The sequence below is a fragment of the Ovis canadensis genome, chromosome 3 (genome assembly GCF_042477335.2).
Source record: "Ovis canadensis isolate MfBH-ARS-UI-01 breed Bighorn chromosome 3, ARS-UI_OviCan_v2, whole genome shotgun sequence".
Lineage (NCBI taxonomy): Eukaryota > Metazoa > Chordata > Mammalia > Artiodactyla > Bovidae > Ovis > Ovis canadensis.
The window spans coordinates 105,030,003-105,045,740 of record NC_091247.1 but is presented as its reverse complement, the minus strand read 5'-3'; the positions used below and the strand labels follow the sequence as shown (position 1 = coordinate 105,045,740).

The following is a 15,738-nucleotide window of genomic DNA, read 5'->3' as shown; positions in this document are numbered from 1 at the left end:
GTCAGCCACGGTCTAGGTGATGGGAAACTGTGATGCCAAAGAGTTTCCAAGCCCACATGAGAAATACGCTGCCCATCTTTGCAAAGAAAACAGAACATGAAGAAGAAATGACAACATGTCTTTCAAGCACTGGGCACAACTTGCTTGCATCTGCAAAATCATTCTTCCTCTACATCCTATTTAAACAGTGACTATTAAGAAAATAGAGGGCTTTTTAATTCACAATTTTTAAAGGTTATATTCCAGTTACAGTTATTATAAAACACTGAGTATATTCCCTGTGTTGTAGCTGATGATAAGTCACTTCAGTCATGTCCAAGTCTTAGGGAGTCTAAGGACTGTAGCCCACCAGGATTCTCCAGACAAGAATACTGGAATGGGTTGCCATGCCCTTCTTCAGGGGATCTTCCTGACCCAGGGATGGAACCCGAGGCTCTTACATCTCCTATACGGGTAGGCAGGTTCTTTACTCCTAGCGCCACCTGGGAAGCCCATCCTTGTATCTTATTTTATATGTAACAGTTTGTACCTCTTAATCCCCTGCCCCTATATTGCAAAACTATGAAATGAGTCACCAATTTGTGAGTCATCCTTGTGCAGGGGCAATGTAAATCTTCTTTGTATATGGTTCCAACTTTATCACATGTGTTGCCAGACCAAGCACAAAAATACAGTTTAAGGGGAAGCTTAGGCCAAATAATGGTTGATAGACAACTCTCCACGAATGTCTCATGTTTCTGCACAGTCTGGATCCTGGAGCAAAGGCACTGGGAGTCAATTTAGGGATGTGTTAACTGTAAAAAAAAATTCACTTATGGAAAACCCGAACGTTTTGACCAGCCCAGTACACTAGCCTCCGGAGATGTCCCATGGGAGTAAAGCTTGGCGCTGCCTCCTCACCAGAGATCACTGTGGCTAGCGAAGACCTCTCCTCCCCAGAGACCTGCTTACAATCAAGAGCGAAAACACGGCCTTTCTTGAACTTACTTACAAAACAGAAACAGACTCACAGACTTAAAGAATGAACTTATGCTTGCTAGAGAGGAAGAATGGGGGGAAAGGACAGTTAGGGAGTCTGGGATGGACATGTACACACTGCTGTATTTAACATAGATTAACTTTTTGAAATTTAGTAATGTTTATCTTTTTGCCAGTTTTTCTAAATGTCCTCTGGACGTCTAATAACAACATATGAGATACAAAATTTTTTATATGTTTGAGTAGGATATGATTACTATAAATTAAATATAAATCTATTGTATTTAAATTATTAATGACATCATTCAAGATGCTCCTATTCTTATTTTTTCTGCACTTGATAAAATATTCTCAGAGAAATGTTAATATGTCTCTCTATGATTATACATTTTTTCTTTTCCCTTATATTTCTTCTGATTTTGCTTTATGTATCTTTGTTTCTTTGCTGTTAAGGTGTCTAACAGTTTATGAGCTCTATCTTCTTGGGGAATTGTACTTTTTATCATTAAAAACTTTCCCCTTTCATTTAAAATAAATTAAATTTTAAAAATAAAACCAACAGGGGCCCATCTAGCACAGGGAACTCTGCTGAATGTCACACGGCAGCCTGGAGGAGAGCAGAGTTTGGGGGAGAATGGACACGTGCATATGTGTGGCTGAGTCCCTCCCCTGTTCACTTGAAACTATCGCATTGTTAACTGGCTATACTCCAATACAAGGAAAAAGGTTTTAAAATAAGGTATTTCTCTTTTTTTCTCTCTCTCCAGAGGGGAGGATGGGCAGGTCTTCCCAGATATACAGATTAGAGTTTCCTCATTTTGAATTTCTCATTCTACAATCCAGCCCGTCCAGCTGGCCCTCCTCTCGCTGCTTAGTGGGGACTGGGGCTCAGGGAACAGACCCAGGTATTGCTCCGGCTGCAGCTTCTGCCATGAGGAATGAGCTCTCTCTGCCTTGGGCCCTCGGTGTCACGCTCGGTCACTACACACACACAACACACACGCACAGTGGCCCGTCAGTTTGTGAGCAGGGAATCCCAGCCCCTCACCACCCTGATGTAACACAGTGCTGCCGGAGCCCCGGCTGCCACCACCTCCTTGTACCTTGGGGAGGAGAGCAGCAGAAAAACCCCCACAGCTTTCCACGGTGCCCCGGCCCACCCCAGCATTCTGAAAATCTCTCTTAGAGCCACTAACCCTAACCCTCTTTTTCTCTTGTTCCTGTTGCACGTTCTGTCCAGACTATGCAGGACCAGCAGCACTGAGCGGTTCTTCCCCTCCCCTCCCGCTACCAAAACTAGCGGGTTGGTGGCCAAAGCAGCCTTGAGGTAACAAGGCCCGGGGCTGGGCTGTCACGCCAAGAGTTGTGTGCCCTGGGCGCTGAGAAGGGTACAACAGCCACATAACACCTCTGGGAAAAAACTCAGCGATCAAGGGCCTCCCTGGTGGCTCAGTGGTAAAGAATCCATTTGCCAATGCAGGGAACACAGGTTTGACCCCTGATCTGGGAAGATCCTACATGCTGCGGAGCAACAGCTGAGCCTGTGCTCTAGAGCCCACGGGCCACGAGCACTGAAGTGCATGCACCCCAGAGCCTGCGCGCTGCAGAAGAAGCCACCGCAATGAGAGCCCGCACCCCAGCACGAGAGCGGTGCCCACCTGCTGCACCCAGAGAAGAGCCTGAGCAGCCGCCAAGACCCAGCACAGCCAATGAGCAAACAAACGACCAAAGTTACTTAGAAAATGCAAACCCGTGATCAGGGGGACTCAGATTCCCACAAGGAACAATGGAACTGGAATCAGAGAGATCGGCAAGCTGGAAGGAAAGCCCTCTGAAGCGCTGAGATGTCGTAACTGCTTTCAAAGAGTGGCTGAGCTCCCCCGACCCCCGGAAGACAGATCAGGACAGAACTGGAACCAGTGAAGAGAGTTAACCAGTGGCACCTTTCCATTCTACCTGCGCAAGGACAGGTGAGGACCAGAGCTGGACAACAAGGAAACTAGCTCGTTTAGGTTCTAACGAGTCCCAGGAGTTGGGCAGATTTCAGCAGAGGGTGGATGCAATCCACAAGGATGTTCATCCCAGTGGGGAAGGGTAGGGAGACCCACCAGGACCCCAGAGCCCTTCTGACCCAACCAACTTGTGAGGCTATGAGATGTATATGACATATTGATATGCACGGCTGGCTGACGCTGAGGAACACAAGTGTGAATAGAAGTTAGACGCCTCCCTTCTGGTGTCCTGGCCATCTAGCAAGGGAGAGGTGACCCATCCTCAGGGAACTCCAGGGTGGAGCCAGGGAGGAGGGAGGTGCGAGCGGCTGTAGTTCTGAGGGTGGTGGTGGTGGGGCAGATCTGGAAAGGCCCACTGGCAGGAGGACACTCACTTCACAATGAGAATGACGACCACAACGTGGAAGCCGATGAAATACAGCTTTGCTGCCTGGTGTGTCGCGAGGGCAAAGCCGTCCGCGAGGAGTGCAAAGCTAAGGCACGAAACCTGCGAGGTCGTAGTTCAGTTGCTCAGTCGTGCCCCCCTCTTTGCGACCCCTGGACGGTAGCCCGCCAGGCTCCTCTGTCCACGGGATTTCCCAGGCAAGAATACTGGAGCAGGCTCCCACTTCCTTCTCCTCCCAGAAGCTGCTCTGAGCAGCCCCCACCACGCCTCCTCCTCAGAAAGGATATCGTGCCACTGGTTAACCACGGTGAGCTCCGTCAGCAGGATGAGGGAGGACGCCAGGTCGTTGAAGTTGTTTTTGCAGTACCTGCCTCGGGCAAATGCTGAGTCTTTTAAGGCTGGGTTCCCACACACCGCGGCATCAGGACTGCCAGAACTGGGGTCCAGGAAGTGGACTTTGCCGTGGAATGCTTCCATCCCAATGATGGCAAATGCATAGTAGACCACCTAGGGTGGGCAGCAGGGTCATGGGGTGGCACGCGGGGTGAGGGGAGGCGGGAGGACATGGACGGGGTGGGCCACGTGACAACAGCCAGCAGGAAAGGCTGCTGCCCTCATTCCAGGAATCGCTGCCCCCTAGCCATGAGTTCCAGCAACATCAGCAGAAAGGGTGGCTGGGGTTTGCCCACCGAACACTGGGGTGTTCAGGGCCAGGAGACACACTGGCGGGACCACACCTTGACCTCTCCCAGAGTCTCCATTTACAAAGTCACGGTGATGCTGCCAGCAAGTCAGGGCACCCAATTTGCTCTTGCTGTTCACTCCTGTCTGACTCTGTGACCCCATGGCATGCACCCCACCTGGCTCCTCTGTCCATGGGAATGTCCAGGCAAGCATACTGGAGCGGGTTGCCATTTCCTTCTCCAGGGGGGTTTTCTGACCCAGGGATCTAACCCACGTCTCCTGAATTGGCAGGTGGATTCTTTATTGCTGAGCCACCAGGAAAGCCCGACTCATTAGATTTCGAATATTTGTCATACTGTATAGCGATTTCCCAGTAGAGTTTAAAAAACAATCCAGATACAAGAGCCATGCACTGGAAGGAGCTTAAATCCCTGAGAACCACCTGGTGGTTAGGGCTAGGAATACCCCCCTGGACTGCGGGTGAGAAAAACTGTGACGAGATTAACCCGCTGAGGCTGGGATGTTCATTACAGCAGCCAGCGTAGCTGAACTGTTTGCAGGTATAAAGGCCGGACGTTTATACACATTTGATATTTTTTAAAATGGCTCCTAGAAACCACTGACCTCATTGATTTCATCTCTCTTTCTTTCCCTCACTTAAAATAAAGCTCAGAGAGAGCTGCTAAGAATGAATCTCTTAGACTCCCCTGGTGGTACGGTGGCTAAGAATCTGCCTGTCAAAGCAGAGGACACAGTTTGATCCCTGGTCCGGGAAGATTCCACATGCCCTGGGCAGCGAAAGCCCGTGAGCCACAGCTAATGAGCCCGGGTGCTGCCACTACCGAAGCCCTAGAATCTGCGTTCTGCAGCAAGAGAAGCCTCCACAATGAAGAGCCCACCCACTGCAGCGGAGAGTAGCCGCGGCTCGGCGCAGCTAGAGCTAGCCCATGCAAAGCAACGGAGGCCCAGTGCAGCCAGAAATGAGAAAGTAAGTTTTAAAAAATGAACATCTTACCACTTGCTTCACTTGGATCAGAAAGAAAACACTCACCAAGACCAGGCCGCCGAATGTCAGCATTGTGGGGCCAATGTTAATTAAGGTGGTCACGATCACCCGGAACCTGGGATAAAATGAAGTTTCTGACACAAGGAACAGGGCGGGTAAGAGTAAAACTGACAGCATCCTAGCACCTTTGGTTTAATGCCTCGCCCTCCCGTCCTGGATCTGCTCTCTAAATGCCGCTAGGAATCTGCCTTTACAATTTTGTCAATGTCAGTCCATCTACCGAACTGGGTGGGAAGGGCAGCAGGTGGTTAACTTGTATTTCACCTAGAGCAAAGCAAGCCAGTTAAAAAAAAAAAAACAACAACATGAGAAAGATAATCAGTTTCACCAGCAAGACAAAGGCTGAAACCCAGCCTGGGACTTCCCTGGTGGACCAGCGATTAAAACTTTACCTTTCAATGCAGGTGGATGAGGGTTTGATCCCCGGTTGGGAAGCTAAGATTCCATGTGCCTTGTGGCCAAAAAAACACAAAAAACAAAAAATAAAACAGAAATAAAATTGTAATAAATTCAATAAAGACTTTAAAGATGGTCCACAACAACAAAAAACTTTAAAAAAAAAGAAAAACCATACAGTCTCATCTGATTTTTTCCTCCACCTTTTTCTACATCAAAAATCCAGTCTGTATTAAAGCTTCCTTGGGGACTTAGGTTGAAAGAGTGAGTATTTTGTGGGGTAGCAAGCCAGTCCTGGAATGGAGGCATCCCCCTACACTCCTAGGAAGGAACCATGCCTATCCAAAACAGAGTGGCTTTTCCAGGCTTGGGGAGCAGACTGCTAGGTCTGTGCCCTAGTTCTGTCTCTTTCTAGCTGTGCATCACTGGGGAAACCTCTCGCTCTCTCTGAGCTCCAATGCCATGACCCATGAACTCAGGATCATCAAAGCCCCTACATCAAGCATTGTTGGAAGGATTTAACAAGTGCCAATACTTTGGCCACCTGATGCAAAGAGCTGGCTCATTGGAAAAGACCCTGATGCTAGGAAAGATTAAGGGCAGGAGGAGAAGGGGTGACAGGGTGAGATGGCTGATGGCATCGACTCAATGGACATGACAATGAAGGACAGGGGAGCCTAGAGTGCTGCAGTTTATGGGGCCACAAAGAGTCAGACATGACTTAGGGACTGAACAACAGTAAGACAATAGTTATCACACTGTTAGCATTAGCTGCCAGCATTAGCTGCCGTCATGACACGCAAGCACAGCTGGGGGACCAGGTCACGGGGATGAAAGTGATGGACTGACTTCCTGCCCTCAGGGAGCTGCCATGGGTGCCCTTTAGCATCTTCACAGGCTCCCTGCCCCTGCCCACGGCCCCTGGAGAACCCAGGTCCTCTATACAAGCTCCACCCTGGGGACACAGGTGGGCATGTTTCTAGCTCCCAGGCAGGATGGTTTCTGTCGAGCCCCAGAGAAGGGAAACCATTCAGAAGCAATGGTTCCCCATGGTTTCATCCTTACCTCTGAATGCTGACGATGACCCGTAGGAGCCGGAGTATTCTCAAAATCAAGACAATATCCAGTACCTGCTGACTGTTGTATTTTCTTGCTGGAAAAAGAACACAGTCAACTCTCATTGTTCTTTCTGAGCCTCCAGTTTGTCCCTTAATTCAACAACGCCTGAGACTATGTGGGTACTGGGGAAATATGCACTTCACTTCAAGAACAGGGTGACGGCTCCAAGCAACAGGAAGGGAGGGCTCTGCAAGCTGATCAGAGCGGGCTGAGCAGCCCTGCCAGCCCTAGAGCAAAGGCTCATGAGACCAGGACCAGACTGCAGACCATCATCAAGAAGTGACTGTGGGCCCCGTGCTACGGAGCACGTTTCAGCAAGCCCTTCTCCCCCAGCATTCATTTCATAGTCAGGTTAAGCTGCTCTGTCTGGGATTCCCTGGTGACCCAGTGATTAAGAGTCCGACTGCCAATGCAGGGGACATGGGTTCAGTCCCTCGTCTGGGAAGATCCCGTGTGCCACGGGGTGACTAGGCCATGCCAGAACTACTGAGCCTGTGCTCCAGAGCCCGGGCTCTGCAACAGGAAAAGCTACTGCAATGAGAACCCGCGAGCCTGTGCACTGCAACCAGCAAAGGCCACGCACAGCAATGAAGACCCAGCACAGCCAGAAATATAAATAAATAAGCATTTGAGGAAAAAAGAGAACCTGCTTTATCTGTGAATAATCTTCTCTGCCTCTACAGGAAGGAGGGTGCGGGTGCTGAGGGCACATGTCGGGAAGCCAGAGGAGGGTGGAAGGAAGAGGGCGGGAGGACGGTGGGCAGAGGCTGACGCCACATCTGGGTCCGGGGCCAGGGGCCAGCATGGACAGAAGGTCAAGGGTGAGCCCTGAGACCAAGGGCAGTTTTGGAGAAATAACCAGGTGAGTGTTTGGTGTGATGACGCCTGCACGTGAATCTCTACATAAAGAAGCTGAGCACCGAAGATTTGATGCTTTTGAACTGTGGTGCTGGAGAAGACTGTTGAGAGTCCCTTGGACAGCAAGGAGATCCAACCAGTCAATCCTAAAGGAAATAAACCCTGAATATTCATTAGAAGGACTGATGCTGAAGCTGAAGCTCCAATACTTTGGCCACCTGATGCGAAGAACTGACTCACTGGAAAAGCCCCTGATGCTGGGAAAGATTGAAGGCAGGAGGAAAAGGGGACGACAGGATGAGATGGTTGGATGGCATCACCGACTCGATGGATGTGAGTCTGAGCAAACTCTGGGAGATGGTGAAGGACAGGGAAGCCTGGCGAGCTGTGGTCCATGGAGTCGCAAAGAGCTGGACACGAATGAGCAACTGAACAACAACAACCATACAGCTAAACACAGACAAAGCTGCCATCCCTCTCCAGAACATGGAACGTTCTTACTGACTCTCCTTCATCCCCTCTGCATCGCTCCAAACACCCCAAGAGTGCACCATGGATGTTCTACAAAGATTACTGATTGAACACATGATCCAGGAAGCAGAGAAGCTGGCAGTGGGTGATGACACTGACCTTGAATGGTGGTGTTGGCCACAGTGGCCAGCAGGGCTGCAATGATGATCAGCGTATCGAACCTAACAGTGAAGAAGCAACATCAGTAAGGAATCAAGGGAAAGGTCTGTCAAGCTCAGGATACAGTGAATCCTAAGAAAATGCTGAATCCAATCTCCTAGGGAAAGCCAAGATCCAGCCATCAGACTCATTTCTATGATTTTTAGGACACCAGATACAAAGAAAGAAAGACTGTGTTTGATCACTGACTGACTGTACCAATGAACCATTCCAGGCAATCTGTAGAAATCAACTAATTCACATCACTCTGCCTTCCAGCATAGCTACATACTTGCAAGAACACTGACACATTTTCAGAAGACACAGTATAATTTTTCTTGGTATTAATTTTACTAAATGCATTGCAACTTAAATTTTTTTTTTTCTTTTTGTGTTTTGGCTACACTGAGCAGGATCAAACCCACATCCCCTGTATTGGAAGCATGGAGTCTTAACCACTGGACCACCAGGGAGGTTCTGCAACTTCCTAATTAAAGATGAAATTCATCGTGCCATTACTTTTCTTTCTGACAAAAGTGCCGTGGTCCTGGACAACACTGGTCAGGTCCCTCCTGTTGGGCCACACAAGAACTCTAGTGAGTTTCTTGGCACTGAAAGTAGTGACTACAGAGATCCAACTTTCCAAACTGTGTCCTCCTAAAGCTGGTGTTCCGTGATGCCTGACACTCAGCAGCACCTGAGATGGTGTGCAGCACGCGGGCAATGGTTTGAGGCAGGGAGGTACACAGCCTGGAGGAGAGAAGGTCACAGAGACACATCCAGCCCAGCAAAGAGCTCGCTAAGGTCCACATCATTCAGCCACGCAGCCCATGTTTTCTGATAATAAGACTAGACGAGCGTGGGGCCTGGTAGTTCTGGAGGGAACTGTCTCACTGGGTGTGTGTCCTAAGATTCCTTTTCAAATTCAAGATGTGATTCTAATTTTAGCTAGTCATTCGAACCGACATCATAAATCACAGCTCTGACAACCAGATGTTCCCATGTCCTCAAGACTTCATTATAAGAAGACTGGGGACTTCCCTGAAGTCCAGTGGTTAAGATGCCACACTTTCACTGCAGGGGGCACAGCTTCGATTCCTGGGAGGACCAAGAACCAAGATCCCTCATGCTCTGTAGCGTGGTCAAAAAAACAAAACAAGACTAATGAGCAAAAAGCAACAAAAAAGAAACCTCAAAACTAGGCAGACGAAGCTGTGTTCCCACAGTGTGACAGGAAGCCCTGTCTTCACCCATGGTCCCCCGGCCACCCACAAAAAAACACACAGACTCACCAGTTCCAGAACTGCTTCCTTCCAAAATAAGCGCTGGGTTCATACGTGTACAATTTCAGGAGAATCTCAATGATATACAGAGAAAGGAAAAGCCATTCTGCGTAGGAAATTAAGGAGTCTTTCTCATCCAAAGCAATGAATATGGCATTTATTAGAATGATGACATCGTAAACCCAGACAAAAATCCTGGCAGGAGGGAAAAAAGAAGAGATTCTGTCATATATTGCAGTTAAAAGAGAAAAAGGCAGTTTTAGAGCCCTCCAGGGACAGATGTGTTTCCTGTCAATGTGATGAATGTGAGACACTCACCACCTCCCACTCCACCAACACACACACACACACACACACACACACACACACACACACACACACACACATTCACCCCTCATGGAAAGAAAGGTTCCAGCATGGTCAGGGCCCTGAAATTCGCCTGCCTCCCAGGCTTTCCTGCCAAGGAGAAAATGAAGACAGAGCGAGGGAGCAGGATGAAGGCCTAGTGTTCCCAAGTTCGCCTTTCCGGCACAGCAGCTGGGTCAGAGGAAAGGTTCAGTAGAATCAGAAGGCAAGGAGAAGGTTTAGGAACCACTGTATCTCCAGTGCTTGTCCCTGGAAAACTGGAATCTTTTGCTAAGAAAGCTCCTGAAAACTTCTTTTTCTTTTTTTAAACCAAATTCTCTTTTATTTTTCTAAACAGGTTAAGATTATTTTAACAATATTTTCTATTTAACACAGTACATCCAAACTACCACCTGCTTAACATGTAATGATGGTAAAAATTACAAGCGAGATATTTGGCATCCTTTTTTGGTATGAAGTCTTTGAAATCCGGTGTGTATGTGTGCGTCTTCTTGTGGGTCTTTTTTTAAATTGGGATATAGTCGCTTTATACACACACAAGACTTCCAGGGAGTCAACATGTCCTATTTTCTCACCAAGTCAGGGGTGAAAAGGGATAAAAAAAAGTGTGCTATTTGGGCTCAGCATCAACTTTTCAACGCCAGAGCGGGTTGCCCCAAGCAGGCATCTGTGTGCTGTGCTCCTGGGTGAATCCTGGACGTGGCTGCAGGAAGATAGAGTCCTAGCCCACTGTTCTGGGGAAGCTTCAGACTCTAGGGGCCAGCCCTGGATGCCACGTGTGGACACACAAACATCCATCATGTGAGACACATCTGTAGCTCAGTGTAGAGATGAATGGAAGGGACCCTTTACATGGAGGGTTTTGGTTAATACAGAATATGGGCGCTGAAAGGGATATTTACCTGCATCATAGGCGGGGCTACTTTCAAGGACTTCTGAACCATTTACTTTCTTAAAAAAAAATATTTATTTGCAACAGGTCTTAGCTGTGGCACGTGGGATCTTAGATCTTTCTTGCAGCATTCGGGATCTTTAGTCATGGCATGTGGGATCTAGTTCCCACCAGGGACAGAACTCAGGTCCCTTGCACTGTGAGTGTGGAGTCTTAACCACTGGACCACCAGGGGCGTCCCATCATTCACTTTTATGAGACAAGAAATTCAAAGACGGCAAGAGGGGGAATCTCTGCTGATAGGTGTATTCCAGGCAACACGTAGTAAAAATAAGGTCTCCAACCAGGATAAAGGACTCTTGCTGGAGTCCATTGTGCTGTTCAGTCACGTCTGACTCTTTGCGACCCCATGAACTGCAGCACTCCAGGCTTCCCTGTGCGTCACCATCTCCTGGAGTTTACTCAAACTCACGTCCACTGTATCGATGATGCAGTCTGCCCCCCATTCTCCTCCTGCCCTCAGTCTTTCCCAGCATCAGGGTCTTTTCCAATCAGTTGCTTTTCACCAAGTCCATCTACTTGAGAAGAAAAGATTCAGCTGACATTCTTAGCAGTCATTCTAGTGATGCTAAGTCATGTCTTCCTACCACATACTTTACAGAGTCAGAATACACTTGCCATCAACTTCCTAATGACTCTGATAGGGCTGGAACTTTCTGAAATCAGAGAGTGATTCGCTTCACTGACTCAGGAAACACAGCCAGTCTGTGGCTCTTGAGCATTAAAAAAAAAAAAAAATCGAAGAAGGAAGCAAAATCTAAAAGCCTGGCCTCTGGCTAAGGTTAAACACAGCTTGTCCAAAACCCTTTCCATGCCTCCCTGAAAAAACAAACACAGCGAGCAGGGGGTGACTTATAGCTTCAGTGGTGAAATGTATTCAGTCCAGAAAGCACTAACTGATTCCACTACTTTGAAAACAACTTGAGAGAAAACTGGCCCCATCTCACTTGCCTGTGTTGAACCATCTTCTGGACCATGAGGCTTGTGGACGACTGGTATACCCGAGGCATCCAAGTTTCCAGTGGGTGTTTCTTGATGTTGATGGCGACCACCCGGATGTTGAGGAGGTCAGCCAAGCGTAGAAAGTTCATTTTGTCTGCAATGAAAAGACGACCCCCCAGTAGGGGGCCGCTGTGACACTAAGGTCCAAAGAGTGACACCGAGACAGCACTCTTGGATCTGCATTTCACAGATGAAGACCTGAAGCCTCAAAGGTCAAGGCCACAGGGCCAACGAGTGGCCCCACCTCCCGCCTGTCCTCACGCAGACCCTGAGCCAGCCTAAAGCAGCCTGACCAAGCACGTGCTTTGCTGGTTCACAGACGCCACTGCCTCCCTCCCTGCCTCCCACCTCATTTCCCTCCTCAGTGAAGACAGTCGCTGCCTCCCATATCTGCCTGACCTGCGTTTCCAGCCTCAATCCCATGCCCCATCCCAGCCTCAAAACCTCCAAGGTAGGCATAACCCTTTCCCTTCAACCCCTACCCTTTTCTCGGCCCACTCTCCTCTCTGCCCCTTCTCAGGGACTCACTCAAACCCACAGCCTCCACAACACACTGGCGCATCGTCCCAGACCACAGCACAGTGATCACTTTCTTTTTAAAAATAATTAGGTAATGAATGCTTGGCTGCGCTGGGTCTTCACTGCTGTGCAGGCTTTCTCGAGTTGAGGCGGGCAGGGGTGCGGCGGGCAGGGCTGCGGCGGGCAGGGCTGCGGCGGGCGGGGCCGCTCTCTAGACGCAGCGTGCGGGCTTCTCACTGCAGCGGCTTCTCTTGTTGCAGAGCATGGGTTCCAGAGCACGGGCTTGTAGTTGTGGCACAAGGGCTCAGGCACCCCTTGGCACAGGTCTTGGAAACTTCCCAGACCAGGAATAGAACCTGTGTCCCCTGTGTGGTCAGGTGGATTCTTGGACCACCAGGGAGGTCCACAGGGATCACTTTCCTGACGAGCCTGGACCCACCCAGCTGCTGAGCCAACGCTCTCAGGACCTGCTGAATGTCCAGGGCCAGCAGACTATTCTACATCACCCCGCGCACCTCTCCCCAACCAGGCATGTGGGGTGCTGACCAAGAGTCCACTGGGCTGCATGAACAGGAGTCCACTGTTCATGTACGAACCTCCTGTTACATACAACTTAAAGAAACATCACATCGATGGATGAAATCAGATTGTACGCAAGAGTGTTGCTGCTTCTTTGAAAACCAAGTTGAAGGCTTTGTTAAGCTTTAAAGAAAGTTGTAAATTGCAGGTACAGATTCAGGTACAGCCAAGATAGTTGTTAAAGAGTGGGTGGATTTTTTTTTTAATTTTTTTAAAGAAGTATTTTTAAAAAATATTTATTCATTTGGCTGTGCTGGGTCTTAACTGCAGGATCTCTTATCTTCGTCATGGCATGTGGGACCTTTACTTGTGGCATGCAAGCTCTTGGTTGCGACATATGGGATCTAGTTGCCTGACCAGGGATGGAACGCAGGCCCCCAGCCTTGGGAGCACATATTCTTAGCCACTGGACCACCAGGGAAGTTCTGGGATAGAGGTTTTAAATTCTAGAATGCTTCTCGGTTAGAGGCCTAGATGATGGCCAGGTCCCCAAGTTTCAGAAGTAAACAACCAGTCATGGCTCTACAGATGTCACCATAATGATTAATTTAAGACGATCAACAGACACCCAGGCAAAGAGAAAGCCCTAGCCATGCTCAAAGCGCGGCCTCATCCGAGTGAGCGGCCTGAGTCAGACGAAACTCCGAGTGATACTCAGCAGTCACGGTGCCTATATTCTCTAGGAGTGCCACAGTAAAGAAGCTGCCTGCATGTGGAAGATCCAGGTTCAGTCCCTGGGTTGGGAAGACCCCCTGGAGAAGGAAATGGCAACCCATTTCAGTGTTCTCGCCTGGAGAATCCCATGGACAGAGGAGCCTGGCAGGCGATAGTCCATGGAGTTGCAAAGAATCGGACGTGACTAAGAGATTAACACTACACACTCAGTGATCCTAAGAACATCAAGGTGGGTGAAAGCATTCTTAGATATCTTAGGATATCTAAGAATATCTTATTCTTAGATTCGATTCTGGGTCTTTAGAGTTAGAACCAAAACACATATATTTGTCTTAACAGCCAAAGGCATGTAGTACCCAGTCAGGGGAAGGGCAGCCTGGGAAAATTAGTTGATGTGATAACTTGAGTTCAGAGACTTGGGCTATGTGAGCTCCACCATCAGAGGGCAGGGGGACACTGACATGACAACCGCAAACAGGGTTCCGGGGAACCTACTGATAAGAATCCAGCCAAGGGACTTCCCTGGTGGCTCAGTGGCTAAGGCTCTGAGGTCCCAATGTAGGGGCCTGGGGTTCAATCTCTGGTGAGGGAGCTCGATCCCACACGCTGCAACTAAGAGTTCGAAGGCCACAACTATAGAATCCACTATGGAGAACAGTGTGGAGATTCCTTAAAAAACTGGAAATAGAACTGCCTTATGACCCAGCAATCCCACTGCTGGGCATACACACCGAAGAAACCAGAATTAAAAGAGACACGTGTATCCCAATATTCATCACAGCACTGTTTATAATAGCCAGGACATGGAAGCAACCTAGATGTCCATCAGCAGATGAATGGATAAGAAAGCTGTGGTACATATACACAATGGAGTATTACTCAGCCATCAAAAAGAATACATTTTAATCAGTTCTAATGAGGTGGATGAAACTGGAGCCGATTATAGAGTGAAGTAAGCCAGAAAGAAAAACACCAATATAGTATACTAACACATATATATATTCAATTTAGAAAGATGGTAAGGATAACCCTGTATGCGAGACAGCAAAAGACACACAGATGTATAGAACAGACTTTTTGACTCTGTGGGAGAGGGAGAGGGTGGGATGATTTGGGAGAATGGCACTGAAACATGTATAATATCATATAAGAAACGAATCGCCAGTCTAGGTTCAATGCAGGATACAGGATGCTTGGGGCTGGTGCACTGGGATGACCCAGAGGGATGGTACCGGGAGGGAGGTGGGAGGGGGGTTCAGGAGTGGGAACTTAAGTACACCCGTGGCGGATTCATGTTGATGTATGGCAAAACCAATACAGTATTGTAAAGTAAAAAATAAATAAATAAATAAAATAAAAATAAAATAAAAAAATATTTTAAAAAAGAGAATAAACTGCAATGAAGAAAACACCAAAAAAAAAAAAAAGAGTCCAGGTACTGCAACTAAGACCTGACAAGTCAAATAAATAAATAAAGCTCCGTGTGTGTACAGAATCCAGCCAAAACCTCAGTCGTCAAATAACCTCACCCAACAGGGACTCTATCAGTATCACTGGGCTCACATCTTTTCATCCAGAAGATTCTGTAGAACAAGAAAGGACAGGACTTCCCTGGTGGTCCACTGGCTAAGACTCCGTGCTCCCAGTGCAGGGGGCCAGGGTTTGATCCCAGGTCAGGGAACTAGATCCCGGGGGCCAGGGTTTGATCCCAGGTGAGGGAACTAGATCCCATGTGCTGCAACTAAAGATTCCATATGCTGCATCTATGACCCAGCAGGGCCAAATACATAAATAAACATTTTTTTAAAAAAAGAACAAGAAAGGACAAAGAGAATCCAAATTATGGTAATTTTGTGTCAAGAAATTTGTGCCCATCTGGTACTATATGTTGGAGATTAGGGGTCAGCAAATTCTTTTCTGCAAAGAGTAAATATGTTAAGTTTTGTGGACCAACTGATCCCTGTTTCAACTTGTCAATTCTGCCACTTTAGCATGAGAGCAGCCATAAGCAAAACACAGCTGAATGAGCCTGGCTGTGTTCCAGCAAAATGCGTTTATAAAAACCGGCAGTGACCACATACAGCCTGCGGATCACAGTCTACCAACTCTAGTTCTGAGTCTATTCTCTATACTGTTAACAGTTCTATTCAGCTCTTTTCTTTCCATGTCTATAAGTTTCACCTTTCTCAGTTTAA

General features: G+C 48.1%; 1 protein-coding gene and 1 non-coding gene across 2 annotated transcripts in view; both read right to left on the bottom strand.

The window, feature by feature from the left end:
- Positions 1 to 15,738, bottom strand: part of LOC138437169 (two pore channel protein 2-like) — a 60,908-nt gene that overhangs the window by 7,212 nt on the left and 37,958 nt on the right. Inside the window, exons 11-17 of the mRNA XM_069583968.1 lie at positions 11,720 to 11,864; positions 9,460 to 9,645; positions 8,129 to 8,190; positions 6,587 to 6,674; positions 5,111 to 5,180; positions 3,663 to 3,882; positions 3,365 to 3,455 (exon numbers count right to left, since the gene is read on the bottom strand). Coding sequence (XP_069440069.1) covers positions 3,365 to 3,455; positions 3,663 to 3,882; positions 5,111 to 5,180; positions 6,587 to 6,674; positions 8,129 to 8,190; positions 9,460 to 9,645; positions 11,720 to 11,864 — 862 coding nt within the window. The remainder of the gene's footprint in view (positions 1 to 3,364; positions 3,456 to 3,662; positions 3,883 to 5,110; positions 5,181 to 6,586; positions 6,675 to 8,128; positions 8,191 to 9,459; positions 9,646 to 11,719; positions 11,865 to 15,738) is intronic.
- Positions 556 to 664, bottom strand: LOC138438416 (U6 spliceosomal RNA). The gene has a single exon (XR_011256352.1). It is a non-coding gene; the product is annotated as a U6 spliceosomal RNA (small nuclear RNA).